At 40.1% G+C, this 15910-nt stretch overlaps 1 protein-coding gene across 11 annotated transcripts in view; it reads left to right on the top strand.

Moving 5' to 3' along the window:
* Positions 1-15910, top strand: part of PARD3 (par-3 family cell polarity regulator) — a 648004-nt gene that overhangs the window by 418274 nt on the left and 213820 nt on the right. For all 11 annotated transcript variants that reach the window (XM_030550179.1, XM_030550184.1, XM_030550177.1 and 8 more), the window contains 2 exons: positions 2188-2376; positions 2818-2988. In XM_030550179.1, the coding sequence (XP_030406039.1) occupies positions 2188-2376; positions 2818-2988 (360 nt within the window). The remainder of the gene's footprint in view (positions 1-2187; positions 2377-2817; positions 2989-15910) is intronic.

Below are 15910 nucleotides of genomic sequence, written 5' to 3' on the forward strand. Positions count from 1 at the left end.
GATCATTCTAAAATCAGTGCCGAGTTATTAATGGCAGTTTAGGACAGAAACATCATCTGTTCTTTATCTCCATATTCAATGTATCTAAACACTGCCACAAGTTTGCTCTAGTCGAGAAAGTTTATGATTTAAATGTATACTATATTCATATTGTATTTTAAAAAGTAGAAAATTAATCTCAAATATAACATTATGAATTGATACAAGGTGTGAATTTGAAGTCAAAAATTCACCTACATATTTTATCACCCATCGAATTTTTATTACAAATTACATACTTGAGCAGCTTCATTCATTCAGCTGAAGTAATTTCAAATGACCTTTCCTTCAGCAGACTAAGTCTGAACAGAATGTTGTGTGGTTGCTAATTGTTTTGGACACGGTGTGTGAAAAATCTTGAGAGGTGAATGTTGTTCAGGGATCACAGTACATAGATTTTCTTGTGTGTTTATTTCAGGCATGTCAAAGTATATGAAGCAATACATTTTTCCTGCAGATCAACTAATCATGAAAATAATGTTGACGTATTTGATTGACATACTGAAGCTGTTAATTTGGAGTGTATCAAGATCAAATGGAAGTTATTGCAATTAGGCAGTGATTGTGTTTTCTTTTCATTTTAAATTTTTAAATGCCACATTTTACATTTTTGTGCATTTTAATGCTGTTGAGTGATGTTCTTGGTGCAATTTTTATAGTTTTTAAATTGAGATTCTTACTGTTCAATATGACTTCAATGCAAATTTTATTTTCTTATAATTGTTGGTATATTATTGTTGGCTAGGGAAAATTTTAGTACAGTCTGTGTGTTTCTATGCTCTGCAACATTGTGATTACCAATTAAAGGGGCATTGTCAATTTAAAATTATATGTTGTTGTGACTTTGCCTCAGTGTACCAGGTCTTGACTCCCAGCCTCTCAGGGAGGGTTAGGAGTAACAAAAATGATCCCACTACAAAGAAGGTGGATGAACTAGATGACCCACCTAGAGGCTCCTAGCCATACACACAATTCTGTATCACATGTCTTTGGAAACAGGAGGCTATCTCATCAGTGATGCACATATTAATATCTCCTTTTGTATGGTGGAGTGGCACAGTAGAGACTGTTTTATTTCAATACCAGTCTCTTGAGTGTAGTGCTTACCGTTATTTCAAGCATCTCTTTTCACTCAGATGTCTTTAGAAGAATTTTGCGTGGAAATGATGATATATAGAAGGGAAAACAAACTAGTTGATATAACATCCCTTCCCCAGCCTGACCTCTCTCTGTCTGCACCGATATGTGAATGCTGCTCCAGTTCTGGTTACTCAGTGGGCCCCTGCCCCTCATAGCAGTAAGCAGCCAACTCTCCACTGCAGTAGTTGCTTGGGCTCTCCTCATCTCAGCTGGAGGTGAAGTTGGAAGCCAGCTGCCTGCAGATGAACAGCTAGGAGGAAGCGTGGATGAGTCACTAAGCAGCTGGCTGCCACATAATCCAGGGACACTGGCTGGGATAGTAGTTCCTTGGGATGGATTTTCTAAAACTGTGCTCATGAATGGAGAAAAGAGCATGGGAAGTATTCAGAGGAATCCAGGACCAGAGGGGTGGAGGGAGTAAGAATAGTGGTGAGGGGCTGAGCAAGGAAAGAACAGAAATAGTGGTTGATTGGACCCAGCCTTGACTGTGCAGTTTTTTTGGCACCCAAGAGCAAAAAGGTTTCCTGTTGCTGATCTCAGCTGTAACATTTTTCAAGACATTTATTTTAATACTACTAATTCCAAATGTAGAAATTGGGGCAAGTGAGTAATATTTATCTATCTTCCTGCTGTCTGTTTCCTCCTGTATTTTCAAGTAAGAAAGTATAATAATATAAATACTTCTAATACAGTTTATCTCAGGCTAGTAAAATGGTTTGTGTCAATATTGAAAGTGCTCCATATATATGGCACATAAACCTTTTTACTAGCCAATGATGGGTTAAGCATATGCGTACGCGGACACAAACTGTCTCTCCTATCTGGCTCTAGGAATCATCTGGAGATGATACCAGATGCTCTATTAACATGGATTTCTCCATGGAAGTTTAGTGGGAAATATTGTGATGTTGCAGTTAAAGAACATTTCTTTAACATTACCTGTAGCTGGAAGACAATTGCAAGCAAAAAACATTTTAAAATAATGCCACGCTAATCCTTTCCTGACAGAAATCAGAGGAAGAAGATCTTGTTCTTACACCTGATGGCACCAGGGAATTCCTGACATTTGAAGTTCCACTTAATGATTCTGGATCAGCTGGTCTTGGTGTCAGTGTCAAAGGTAACCGGTCAAAAGAAAACCATGCGGATTTGGGAATCTTTGTCAAGTCCATTATTAATGGAGGAGCAGCATCCAAGGTAAGAAGAATATCCGTCTGTCTTTGTTTTCCCACTTTTTAGTCCACAGCTTTCAGGAGAATGGGATTTCTTTGTTCATTGGAACTGGTATTTTCTAATTTCGCTCTCAAATGTAGCTTTTAGATTGCTACTCGGATTCACATATTTGTGTGTCTCAAGATTTAAACAACCTTTAAAGGCTTTCTGGAAGGAAGAAAGCAATCACTGGCACATTTCAATTAGTATGCTATTTGGGTAAACAGATTATGATAATGACTTGAAGTGCAAATGTATAAATGATTGGAACAGACACTTCCTGCAATGGCTGCTTAAAAGCTATTATACCAGGGTTCATTTGGCTATAAACTGTTAGGATTAAGCAAAGTTTTTTTTTGTTTTTACTAAAGACATAAACTTCCTTTATAACACGTTATTTTATGTGACTACCTTTTCTTTTGCCAGGATGGCAGGCTTCGAGTGAATGATCAGCTAATAGCAGTAAATGGAGAATCATTATTAGGCAAGACAAACCAAGATGCTATGGAAACCCTAAGAAGGTCCATGTCTACAGAAGGAAACAAACGAGGAATGATTCAGCTTATTGTAGCTAGACGAATAAGTAAATGCAATGAGGTAAAGAATACACTTTTTATTTAGTGTCTGAAAGCTTTAAATGCTTTTGCATATTGTTGTTGATAGAAGATTTGATGCTTCCTTCGAGGCCAGGAAAATAGTACTTGAGAATCTACAAGAATGTAGTGTGGAATTATTTCAATTTCAGTTTTATACACATTAAACGTATTACCAGAACAATGAAGTTGATTTCTCATGAGTATATTATTTCTTTTTGAGCATATTTATCAATAAATAATAGGAAACACTACATAGAGGTACATTTATTTTGTAATTGGATTACACTATCCATGTGAGTATAGGAGTTTTTATGCAATAATTTTTTTCTCAAATGCAATTTATGGTTTTATACTTTAGGTTTAATGGTCTTTCTTTTTTCATTCTCAAAACTGTTTTTAATTTGTGATCAAATGATCTTAGTGTTAACTGCCTTCTTGCCATCTGAAATATAGGTTATTAGAGAGAAAACCAGCACAGATTTATATTATTTCTTATATTTAGGGATCCAAATTTTCTCATCTCATTAGCACTGAAGGAATTCTGACTTTTTATATTGGTCTTATCCTCTCTAATCAGAAGAAAACTTGAGGATGGGGGAAATCCCACTGTCTGCTGTCAAATTTTTTTATCTGCTTCTACATGCTGAGGATGAAATGTTCTGAATTTGGGTAACACAGGGCTTATGAAAAGGTCTATATGAAGGAAATCTGCCAATTCTTAATAGAGACTTAAGAAATGTGTTGGGATAATATTTTTATAAATATAATGGGGCCAATCCAGCCCTGGTCTAAGTCAGCAGGATTTGGGTACCCACCTACATTAGAACTAGATTTGATTAAGAAGAAATTAGGTCTATTTGATATTAATCATGATTGCTACACAAAAGTCACATGTCAACAATAGCAAATCTTAGTCTGTGTGTCTCCTGATTCCAGCCTGGAAATCCTGTGCCTGACACAAATATAATAAAATGTACTTGTGCGGGAGAGAGGGTTGTGTCCACTTGGCTTTCATTTACCAGTTTTGTAGCTTTCCCAACCCTTTGGTGGGTTAGTGAGATGAACCCTGGTGACCTACCCGGTTCAGTGTTGCGCAGTTATTGGCACGGCCTGCACTCTTGGTAAACTGTATTTAAGCAAGATTTTTTGAGACTACTTCTGTTTTCTCCTGGAATGCTTACTTTCATCACACTTGCCAAAAGCAAAATTTGGTGGCTGTGGAATTTGCATGATGAAATGTAGCTTTTGTAGGCCAAAAAATGACCTTCCTGCCCAACAGGGAAGATACAGGTCCAGTTGCTTACAGTCGCTGTGCCCAGGCTTGAATGGAACATAAAAAGAAAAGCAAAAACTCTTCTCGGGTGGGTCCCACAGTCCTCTCCCTAAACTGCCTTTTCTCATTTATTTAGGAACAATCCAGTCTTTAAACCCCAGGCTGATGGCCACCAGGACAGGGATGCATCCCCCCACTTTCATGTACAGCATTAAGTAATTGACAATTATGGTAGTATTTTCCTACCTGAGAAGCACCATATATTGGTCATTTCTTGGACTGTGCTAGATTCTGGCTGCCAGACTTATGAACCTATAATGTGGCAAACCTTACATCAGCAAAAGTGGTGAGCATTACTTTCTGATGGGCAAGTGTCATCCTGAAATCTCTCTCCAGCTGCCACCAAACCATTATACAGCCTCAATATAAAGTTTTATTTGAGAAGTGCTTTGAGCTGCGTCCCAAACAAACTATCCACATGCTAGCAAGTCTACAAAATAGAAAGGATGGCACGGTGAAGGCCTAGACCAGGGGTCTCAAACTCAAACGGCCACAAGGGCCACATGAGGACTAGTGCATTGAACCGAGGGCCACATCACTGACATGCCCCGTCGCTGCCTCTGGCCCGTCACCACTCCACCCCTTCCATTAGGCCCTGCCCCGCCCCGCCCCACCTCCTCCCACCCGTTCCCTGTCCCAATCCAACCCCTTCCCCGAAGTCCCCACCCCAATGCTGCCCACAGGGGGTGCAGAAAGGGTGCAGGGTGCGGCAGGGACTCAGGGCAGGGAGTTGAGGTGCAGGTGGTGTGCAGGGTGTGGCAGGGGGCTCAGGGCAGGGTGTTGGTGGGTGGGATGCAAAAGAGGGGTGCGGCAGGTGGCTCAGGGCAGGGAGTGCAGGCGGGGTGCGGGATGCGGCAGGGAGCTCAGGGCAGGGAGTTGTGATGTGGGATGTGGCAGGGGGCTCAGGGAAGGGGTTGGGGTGTGGGATGGGGGGGCTCAGGGCAGGGGGTTGGGGTGTGGTATGTGGCAGGGGGCTCAGGGCAGGGGCGTTGGGGTGCAGGAGGGGTGTGAGATGTGGCAGAGGGATCAGGGCAGGGGGTTGGGGTGCAGGGGTAGGTTCCAACCCAGTGCCGCTTACCTAGAGCAACTCTGGGGTGGCAGCGGTGTGCACCAGGGCCAGGACCGGCTCCCTGCCTGCCTGCCTTCCCCGGTCCCGCGCTGCTCGGTTCCAGGAAGCAGCTGGAACCTTGTCCCTGCAGCCCCTGTTACTTTGTTCTGCCTCTTGTCATAGCACATTTTAGAGCCCATTTTCAGAACAGAATTTCAGTCTAAGGCCTAATCCTGTTTCCTCTGAATGAAATAAGTGTTTGGCCATTGAATGGAATGGCAGTGAGATTGGTAGACTGGTGTCCCATGGTTCTACCAGGAATGGATAGTTAGATTTTTTAAGTTAAATAGCATCTTTACGTTTCTAAATTCTGAGCTTACTTCAATTTGAGCAGTTTGAAAGGTTTGAAAAGCTTTTTCAGATATTTCATTTGTCATATTCACATTATTTTTATACAACTCCAGTGCCACACTAAGCTTATAAAGCAATTGAAGCTACAGTAACTGCTGTAAAAACTACATAAACATCACATTTTGTCTTTGTCAATGTGCTAATAAGGGGATCATTTGTACTGACTGGTCAAATATAACACAGTAAAATCAAAAGAGACCTGTATAACTTACCAGAAAGTAAAAAATATTATTGTTATTGCTTTAGTAATAAGCAATGAGCATTTCTATAGAAGAAGTTTTCATTAACTCACCAGAAGATAGAGTATAATCCATCCAGGCTTTCAAGTAAATTGTGATATAGCAAATATTGAAATAAGAATGGAGAGAGTTGTTGTTATGAATAAACTTCAAACCAAGCCAGGTGTTTGAATTTCTCTGCTCTAGAAAAGGCGCAATCATGTAGTTAAATGTCTGTCAATATCTCAGTTATAAACATTGCAAAACCGTTATAAACCTGTGTTTACTATCTCAGCCATTTCAAGTGAAACCACGCCGTTGATATTACATGTATGGTGCTAGCCCAGAGGTGATGAGTATATATCTTAAACATTCTGGGTTTTTCTGGTTGTTAGTATTTTAAATAAACTTAATGAAGTTACATCTTTAGTTAAAATCTGTATTATCAAATTTACAATTTTGGGGTACTCTGTGATGCATAACATAAGAGCAGCCATACTGGGTCAGACCAATGGTCCATCTAGCACAGCATGCTATCTTCCATTAGTGACCAATACAGGTGCTTCAGAAGGTTGAACAGAACAGGTAATCATCAAGTGATCCATTCCCAGCTTCTGGCAACAGAGGCTTGGGACACTTCAGAGCATGGTTTTGCATCCCTCCCCATCCAGGCAAATAGCTCTCCTGTGTATAAGTAGTATTGTATATTGACCCCCAAATATACTGGAAAACTGAGGCACAGAAAGGTTAAGTGATGTACTTTGTGCCAAACATCAGTAGCAGAGATGAGTAGAGTTTACGGTAGGATGGTCTTAAAATTAATATTGGCTATATTTAATAAAGGTTTCTGGACCTGCCAGCTGGTTTCTAATGAGCTATCAACCAACTTTCTTCCCACTTGGCACATTGACGCCTTGTGTCATGGTGCCAGCATTTCTTGTTAAATCATTGAGGTGCTACAATGTAAAAAGAATGCCTGGCTCCTTACACTACTTTTTGATTTTTTTTTTTTTTATTGCGCTGGTTGGACAGACAGCTGGCTTCTGTATCACCATAATGCATGCACAGCCCTTAAGCACCAGCACCTGCCAATTCAGCACAGCTGTCAGGCATATGTGTTGAGCCCAGAAAATAAGAATAATCATTGTTTGCTCAGCCCTATTCCCCCTTCCCCCTCCATCCTGGACAGCTTGCAATGACAGATACCCATACTGGCACTGAATTACTCATTGTATGAGATAGGTGAATATCTGCTATCAGGAGGGAGATCAGTACATGATCACTCATGTTGCAATAAGACAAATGTTTCCATAATCTATTTGTTCAATTAAGTATTTTCAAGAAATTTTTGAGACTCACTTAGCTCCAAACATGCCAAAAGAAAACACGTTTGGTAGATTTCCATGCTCCTAAATCCTTTGTGTATCACTGTTCATCTCTCTTCCTCCTGCCTTCCGAATGCTGAACAGCACAGCTCAGAGCTAGAGAGCACTAGCAAGCCCCTGCCCTCATCTATATTAATACTAAAGTGATTGGAACTGGCTCACCTGTCCCACCCACTTTCCCTCATCACTTTGAGGAATTTGGGTGCATTATAGAGGGGGAAACAGGGCAAACAAATTAGCCCTCCTGCTTGTATATGTGTGAATGCATTTAATGCTAGTTGCCATACTGAGACATGTAGTACATCCATATTCCAACCTCCAGTCTCTTTTGGAGTGGATAGTGCCACTAATTACCGATTCTGTGTCAGAAAAGATATCTCAAGTAGGATGGCCAATTTCTTACAGATAGTTAAGCCAGTAAAAAATCTGCCCATGTAGCCAAACTCCAAGCTCCAAACATATCTGGAAATTTTAAAAGTAAATTATGAGCAAGATGTACCCCAAATCGTCATCTTCACATCTCTTCATAAGTCCATCCCACACCACTTCCTATTCCCTTCTTTCTGCTCAGTCCCTTTCTTCTATCTACTGCCTTTATCTCCTTCACCTATCTTTTTCTTATGCTGAAACAGACTATCACTAAATGCATGCCAAGCTCCAACCCATCCTTGATTTAAAAAAAAAACAAAAAACAAGAAACCTCCAAAGAAACCTCCAGAACCTATGGTGCAACTTTTTCTGCAAAGCGTTCCGGACGGATGGACTTGCATCTTCTATGTGCGGTTTTGTGTTATGCTGGCCATGGCTTTATTAAGTAAGTCGGTCAGGGCAGAAATCTGTTATTTCTTTGGTACACTGAATCAGTGGCACAGTGCTGTGGACACCAGAAGCACTTCTTATACAAAATAATTAATAGCACACAAACCAGAATTAACCTCCTCACTGGTCAGTGCTTAAGTTTTCCCATTTTACACATTTGTACCTGGTTTGGGAAGCTAAATTAGATGTTAACAATCAAAAACCCATTTAATTTTGGCAGTAGTGTTCTGAAAGGAACTGTTTAAAGAAAGGAAGGCTGAGTAATTTGGACACATTCACCTACAAAAAGCAGAAGAGAAGGGAAGAAGAAAGCTTGGAGAATAATTTTGTGCACCAGAAAGGAATTTAATTCTGAAGTTAGAATGTAGTGCTCTATTTAACAAATTTCTCTAGCCACTCCTCTAAAACTACAAATGTTTTCATCTGAGTTTTGATAAATTCCATTCTTAATGGCAATGAGAGAGAGCTGGATGATTGTTCCGTTTGTAAAGATGCATGATATGAAATTTGATTTGATCGCTTATACAGATTAATATTTTGGTGGCAGATAACCTTTTGCATACTTACGGTTATAACTTCACATGGGACGATATTGTTTAAGTAACAAGGACCAAGTTAGTTGTCCTTTTATAACCCAGATAAGGAGCAGATAGTGCACATAGTTCTTAGCAAACAGCTGGCTCTCATCTGAATGATAAAGGGTCATGATGGAAATCTTCATTCTTAGTTTAAAAAAAACAACCAAAACCCAACTCCTTTAAGATGAAGACAATCTGCAGTGTGGAACATTTTGCTTGTGATTCTGTGATGATTTGCTTAATGCAGCCCATTATAGTTTAGTACTAATGCATAAAGGTGGAATCATGGAGCGATGCTGATGCTACCAGTAATCATTCAGACAAAATAAATGGGAGCCAGTAGCATTTTTGTGAAACTCTAGTCTTCATAGTCATGCCTTTATTGAAAATGGGAAGTTTATAAGATTTTGTTTACATTAGCTGCCCTTTATCTGTTCATCAAGATAAATAATGCCAGGATAGCAATGAAACCAGTTTAAGAGGGAATGAAGCCACCTATCAGGAACAACAGCTCTTTATTTTTACTGTACCGTTGGTTTTACTGTCCATTGCTTTGTCTTGCTAGCAGCATTTACTCCAACTTTGACACATTTTTTTACACAAACTTTCCTGAAACAAGGATAGGCAAAAGATTTATTGAAAAGCCCTTTGTGTACACCCCCCATTCAGTTTTTGTTAGTTTAGAAAAGGCATTGTATCTTTTGTTAAATATTTGTGTAGCTGACTGTTGATGTCTTTATTTAGATCTCTCCTTTGAGATGCTAATTAGAAACTGAAAAAAGTCTTTCCCATGAAAATAGTAAAATACATGGTTCCCATTACAAAGCACAACCATCTAGACACAATGATCCTGTTGTTTATTCTTTATGCACAATGCAGCTTATCTGCCTACCTGGTGTGAATTTCACTATGATTCTAAACTTTCTTCTTGCATCTTTCTAAAAATCTGTTTGGATTGTCTCACAAGGGAGTTTGATAGTTGTCTTTAGAACTTGGTTGTCGCATGGAAAACAATCACATTATATGGTTCAGTAAAAAGCTAGACATGTATTACTTGAACTCAGTAATACAGGGCTATCTTTCTGGGAGAATAGTACACTCCTGCAATCAAATGATTTAATCTATTAGACTCACTTTTACACTTTCTTTAAACAAAGTGAAATAAAAACAGTTCATCTTTGAATATAATTGGCATGGAAGTTAAATTCCTCTACATATTTTTTTACAGCATTTCAAATTTTAACATTTTTATTCTTCCCAAATTTGCCTTTGATTTCTTTGCATCAGAGGCTTAGAATATTGTTTAATTTACTTTTTAGTAAAGCTGTCACTTGTAATCTGCAATTTAAAAGAAACTAATAAAACAGATCCTCATTTCACAATTTAAACCTTATTGAGTCTAATTCACTTGCACTGCAAGTTTATTATTCTCCTGCAGCTTGACGTGCTTCCAATTGTAATTGTGTTGACCCTTCAATGCAGTATCTCCCCAGTGCTTATCAAATGGGGAAGATAAGTCCACAATTTGGAACTTCATTAAATATCTCATTTATATTAAACAGATGATAGCTTGGAACAGAAATAATACTTTTTACAGACGTATGACCTCTGACTCTGGTCTTCGTGGTCATCTTTGGAATGCAGTGAATTTCTCAAATGCCCACCCACCCACTCTGTGTTCCTGGCTTTGAGCCAGTAACCAAATGTCATTTGATGTTAGCCCATTGGGTTGACTTCAAAGCCTTTCTTGTGAAGATTGTAGCTGAGTGCTTTGTAGCTCTTGAAGCAGATTTTATATAAAGACTTTAATAGCATACATTTCTTTGTCATGCTGGAAATTTGAATAGTATAAATCATAAAGGGGAACTGTTTTAAAAATGCTGCTTATTATTAAGTCGTGAAAATGTAAACTATTCTTCTTTCTTTAGAGACCATTCCAGAGAAGTGCTGAGTACTATCAATGCTTGGTGACTTCCAAGGGATTGCAGCATGCCCCAAATCTTTTGGGAAGGATTCAGTATAGGGCTGTCAATTAGTGGCAATCAAGTCACACATTTAACTCAAAAAAATAATCATGATTAAAAAATCAGTTGTGATTAATCGTGGTTTAAACAGTAGAATACCAATGGAAATTTATTAAATATTTTGTATGTTTTTCTACGTTATTAAATATACTGATTTCAATTACAACGTAGAATACACAGTGTACAGTGCTCACTGCATATTATTTTTATTACAAATATTTGAACTATAAAAATAAAAGAAATTGTATTTTTCAGTTCACCTCATACAAGTACTATAGTGGGATCTCTTTATTGTGAAAGTGCAATTTACAAATGTAGATTTTTTTTTGTTATACAACTGAACTCAGAACCAAAACACTGTAAAACATTAGAACCTAGAAGTCCACTCAGACCTCCTCCTTGTTCAGCCAATCACTAAGACAAACAAGTTTGTTTACATTTTACAGGAAATAATGCTACCCACTTCTTATTTACAGTGTCACCTGAAAGTGAAACAGGTGTTCACATGGCACTTTTGTAGCCGGCATTTCAAGGTATTTACGTGCCAGATATGCTAAACATTCTTATGCCCCTTCATGCTTCGGCCACCATTCCAGAGGACATGTTTCTATGCTGATGATGCTTATTAAAAAAAAATGCAATAATTACTTTGTGACTAAACTTGTTGTGAGAGACTTGTATATCTCCTGCTCTGTGTTACCCGTGTTCTGCCATATATTTCATGTTCTAGCAGTCTTGGATGATGACATGCTTTTCATTTTAAGAACACTTTCATTGCAGATTTGACAAAACACAATGAAGGTACCAAGGTGAGATTTCTAAACATAGCTAAAGTACTCAAACCAAGGTTTAAGAATCTGAAGTGCCTTCCAAAGTCTAAGAGGGAAGAGATGTGGAGCATACTGTGGTGTTTAGATGTTGCTTGAAATTATTAGAACTGGGAGCACTGGCTGCTAGGAGTCTGAAAGGACAGGAAGGAGTGAGGAGGAGTTGAGGCAGAGTGAGAGTTACAGAGGGTGCAGCAGCAGCTTGGTAAAGAGGTTTCCACTTAAAAAATAAAGTCCTGTTGAAGTTTTTTAGTTTTTTGCCTGGTTGATACAACATTTTGGCGACGAGGATGGATCTTCTGCCTCTGAACCCACTTGCACCCTTTCTGCAAAGCCCAGGTGAGCCTCCAATTGCTTTTACTGCCGGGATCCATATGTTTGAGATTAATCTGCTTGCAATCAGTGCTACAGAGATTTCTAAAGTAAGAAAGTTTGCTCTGCTAATCCACTGCCTTGGAGCAGAAGGGCAGCATGTATTTTACACTTTTCCCCTTGCAGATGATAAATATGAGATTGCATTAAAGAACTTTTTTGTTCCAAAAGTGAATGTAGTAACTAATAGCTACAGATTTTGCTAGCGTGAGCAGAAACCAGGGGAGACTATAATGCAGTATATTGCTTCCCTGAGGAGTCTGATTATAACTTGTGACTTTGGGAATATGGCAGATGAGATGATTAGAGACTAGCTCATTGAGAAAACAACCATGTTTCGTGTAAGCGAACGCTTACTTCTAGAACCATAACTTACACTAGAAAAAGCAATAACCATTGCTACTCAGATTGAGTCAACTACAGCTGAAGCCAAAATAATGAGCAGGGATTCAGGAGCCACAGTCCAGGCTGTGACTCCTTTGCAGAAAAGTTCACTATCGCTGCAGACAAACAATTGCGGGAGGAAAACTAATGAAAAGCCACTGAATCAGCAAATTCAAAATACAGTAAAAGCATGCTTTCACTGTGGATCCCCACAACATCTTGCAAGCTACACAGGATGTCCAGCAAAAGTAGCTCAGTGCAATCATTGCAGAAAGATTGGGCATTTTGCTAAAGTATGTCGCAGTAGCCAGTTCAATCAACAGGTGCATGCAGTTACAATACCAGATGTTACTGTGCTGAGCGTGGACAAAACCACTACTGCACATATTCCAGAACAGATAAAGTGCACTGTAAACGTTTCCACCATACCCTCAGGCAAATCACACTTTATTCAGCTAATGTTGGACACTGGCTCAGCAGTATCCATACTACCTGATTCCATCTATTAGCATTACTTTAAAGATGTGCCTCTTACTGAACCCAAACTTCAGTTGGTGAGCTATTTGAAAAATCATATTCCAGTACATGGCTGCCTGCCAGCAATAGTTACTTTTGGTGATTGCTGTGTAACTGCAGAGTTCTACATTGTCCACAAAGGCACTCCTATCCTTGGCAGAGACTTATTGGCTGCTTTAAATCTCAGGGTAGTTAATAGATGAGTTGATCTTCCTCAGCAAAGCACTCTTGCAGTACACACACCAGTTTCAGCTGGACCCCAACACCCAATAGAAGAGAAACTCGGCTGTGCTTATGGGTTTCTGCATAAAGTTAAAGTGCGGAATACTGTGATACCTGTACAACAGAAATTACGGTGCTTACCATTTTCAGTCAGGGAAGCTGTTTCAGAGGAACTTAGAAAACTTGTTCATATGGACATGATTGAAGAGATTAACTCCTTGGAATGGGTTTCACCTATAATAGTGATGCAGAAGAAGGGTGGAGGCATTCACCTTTGTGTGGACTTAAGGGAGCCAAATAAAGCTGTTGTGATTGACAGCCATCCTCTTCGTCACATAGAAGAAGTATTTGCAGAACACTGTGTTTTCTACTCTTGATCTGCAGAGTGCATACCACCAGGTTATGTTGCATGAAGATAGCAGAGACCTCACAGCATTTATTACACATGAGGGACTATTTAGTTTTAAACGTGTCTTGCATCGGTCCCAAATGCTTTCCAAAAAATAATGTCATTTGATTCTGAAGAATCAACATGGAGTTCAGTGCTATTTGGATGCTATTATCGTGTTTGGAAATACTACCGAGGAGCATGCTAATACCCTGCAGTCTGTACTATACTTCATCAGCAAAGCAGGCCTCAAGCTCAATAGGTCCAAATGCAAATTTAGACAAACTGAACTCTCCTTTCTGGGGCATACAATTTCACAGGCTGGACTAAAACCAGACCCAGATCATATCCCAGCAATTTCAAATGCTGCTCCTCCAACAGATTTGCAAACCTTAGGTTCCTTCTTGGGTCTTACCTCCTTGTATGCAAAACTCATTCCCAATTATGCTTCTGTCATTGAACCATTATGAGAATTACTACGGAGAAGTTCAACCTTAATGTGGACAACGGATGCACAAGCTAGTTTCGAAACGGTGAAAGACTTGATTGTACATAGTCCAGTACTTGCACTATTCAGTCCCGCATTGTCCACAGTTGTAACTCCTGATGCTTTTGAGTATAGACTTGGGGCTGTCCTCACATAACTTCATGAGGACAACAGAGAGGACTGTTGCATTTGCTTCAAGAACACTAAGTAATGCTGAGAGAAAATATTCTACAGTCAAAAAAGAAGCACTTGCCTGTGTCTGGACTACTGAAAAAATGGAGAACTTACCTGTGGGGCCGCATGTTCAAGTTGTGCACTGACCGCAGCCCTTTCACAACGTTGCTCACCATGAAAGGACTGGAAGGAACAGGATATCTTTATTGCTAGATGTTCTGCAAGACTACTCTCTTTCAGTTATGAACTGGAATATAAGCCTAGAAACAACAATGTGGTAGCTGATTGCCTTTCTCGCCTGCCTTTGCCTTCACCCGATGGTCCACCGGAGGATGAGGATGTAGTAGTTGTGCTTATTACAAACACTCTTGTTGCAGTTATAAGAGAACAATTTCAAGCTGCTTGTTCAGCGTGTCCAATTCAACAAAAACTATGGGAATTTCTGACAAAGAGCTGGCCCAGTAACCCTAAAAACCTTGACCCAGTTTTGCTGCCTTATTTTAGAGTTCGGGATGAACTTTCTTTGCTACGAGGTTCACACCAGCTACTTGTGCCAGAGGAATTAGTCAAAACTCATACACCTGGCACATGATGCTCATCAAGGAATTTGTCAGAACCAAACGACGACTACAGGATCTGTATTGGTGGCCAGGGATGGACTCTCAGGGTATGGCTACACTTGCAGCTGTACAGCGCTGGGAGTTACAGCTGCCTTCGTACAGCTGTGTAGGGAAAGTACTGCAGTGTGGCCACACTGACAGCTTCCAGCGCTGCAGTGTGACCACATTTGCAGCATTTGCAGCGCTGTTGGGAGTGGCTGAACAGGCATTCTGGATACCTCCGAATACATCTGGAGGCCAATTACAGCACTTTTGGTGGCCACAGTGGTGGAGCAGCGCTGCATCACCAGCGCTGCATTCGTTATACCCCAGGCAGAGCAAGAGTACAGCCAGCGCTGCAGCCAGGGAGATGCAGCGCTGTATGTGCCTTGCAAGTGTGGACGGTGAGTAAGTTGCAGTGCTGTAAACCCACCACCAGCGCTGCAGCTCTCCAGTGTAGCCAAGCCCTCAAACTGAAGCACTCATAAAATCCTGTGTCACTTGCCAAATGCATGATAAGACAACAGTGACATGTACCCCTCCATTACAGCCTCTTCCTCTTCCTGAATCTGCATGGGAAAAAGTGGTGATTGACATTGTAGGACCCTTTGATACTGCTCCAATTGACTGTTGTTATGCCATCCCTTTAATAGACTGTTTCAGTAAATGGCCTGAGATAGCGTTTACAAATCTCTTCTGCTACAGTAATTAAGTTCCTCTTTTCAGTTTTTAGCAGGGAAAGTAACGCCAAAGAACTGGTTTCATATAATAGTAGTCAATTTATTTCCCTGGAGTTTGAAACTTTTCTAGCAGAGAGGAACATTTTACACAGAAGGTCATCCCTGTATTACCCTCAAGCCAGTGGGGAAATCGAATGGTTTAACAGAAGTTTGAAACAGAGTTTGCGAACGGCTAAACTGGAAGGGCAATTGTGGGTACCCTTCACTACTGATTTCTTGCAAGCATACCGGGCTACACGACATGCCACAACGCAAAGATCACCTGCAGAGTTACTGCATGGGAAACAAACAAATACTAAACTGAACATTGCTGGATTGTTAAAGGCATGACCTGAGGCCCCAACTGAGGATGATGTGAGAAAAACAGTTGAACAGAACCAAGCAAAATATAAGGCTTT

This window comes from Gopherus evgoodei, chromosome 2, assembly GCF_007399415.2.
Source record: "Gopherus evgoodei ecotype Sinaloan lineage chromosome 2, rGopEvg1_v1.p, whole genome shotgun sequence".
NCBI classification, from domain to species: Eukaryota; Metazoa; Chordata; order Testudines; family Testudinidae; genus Gopherus; species Gopherus evgoodei.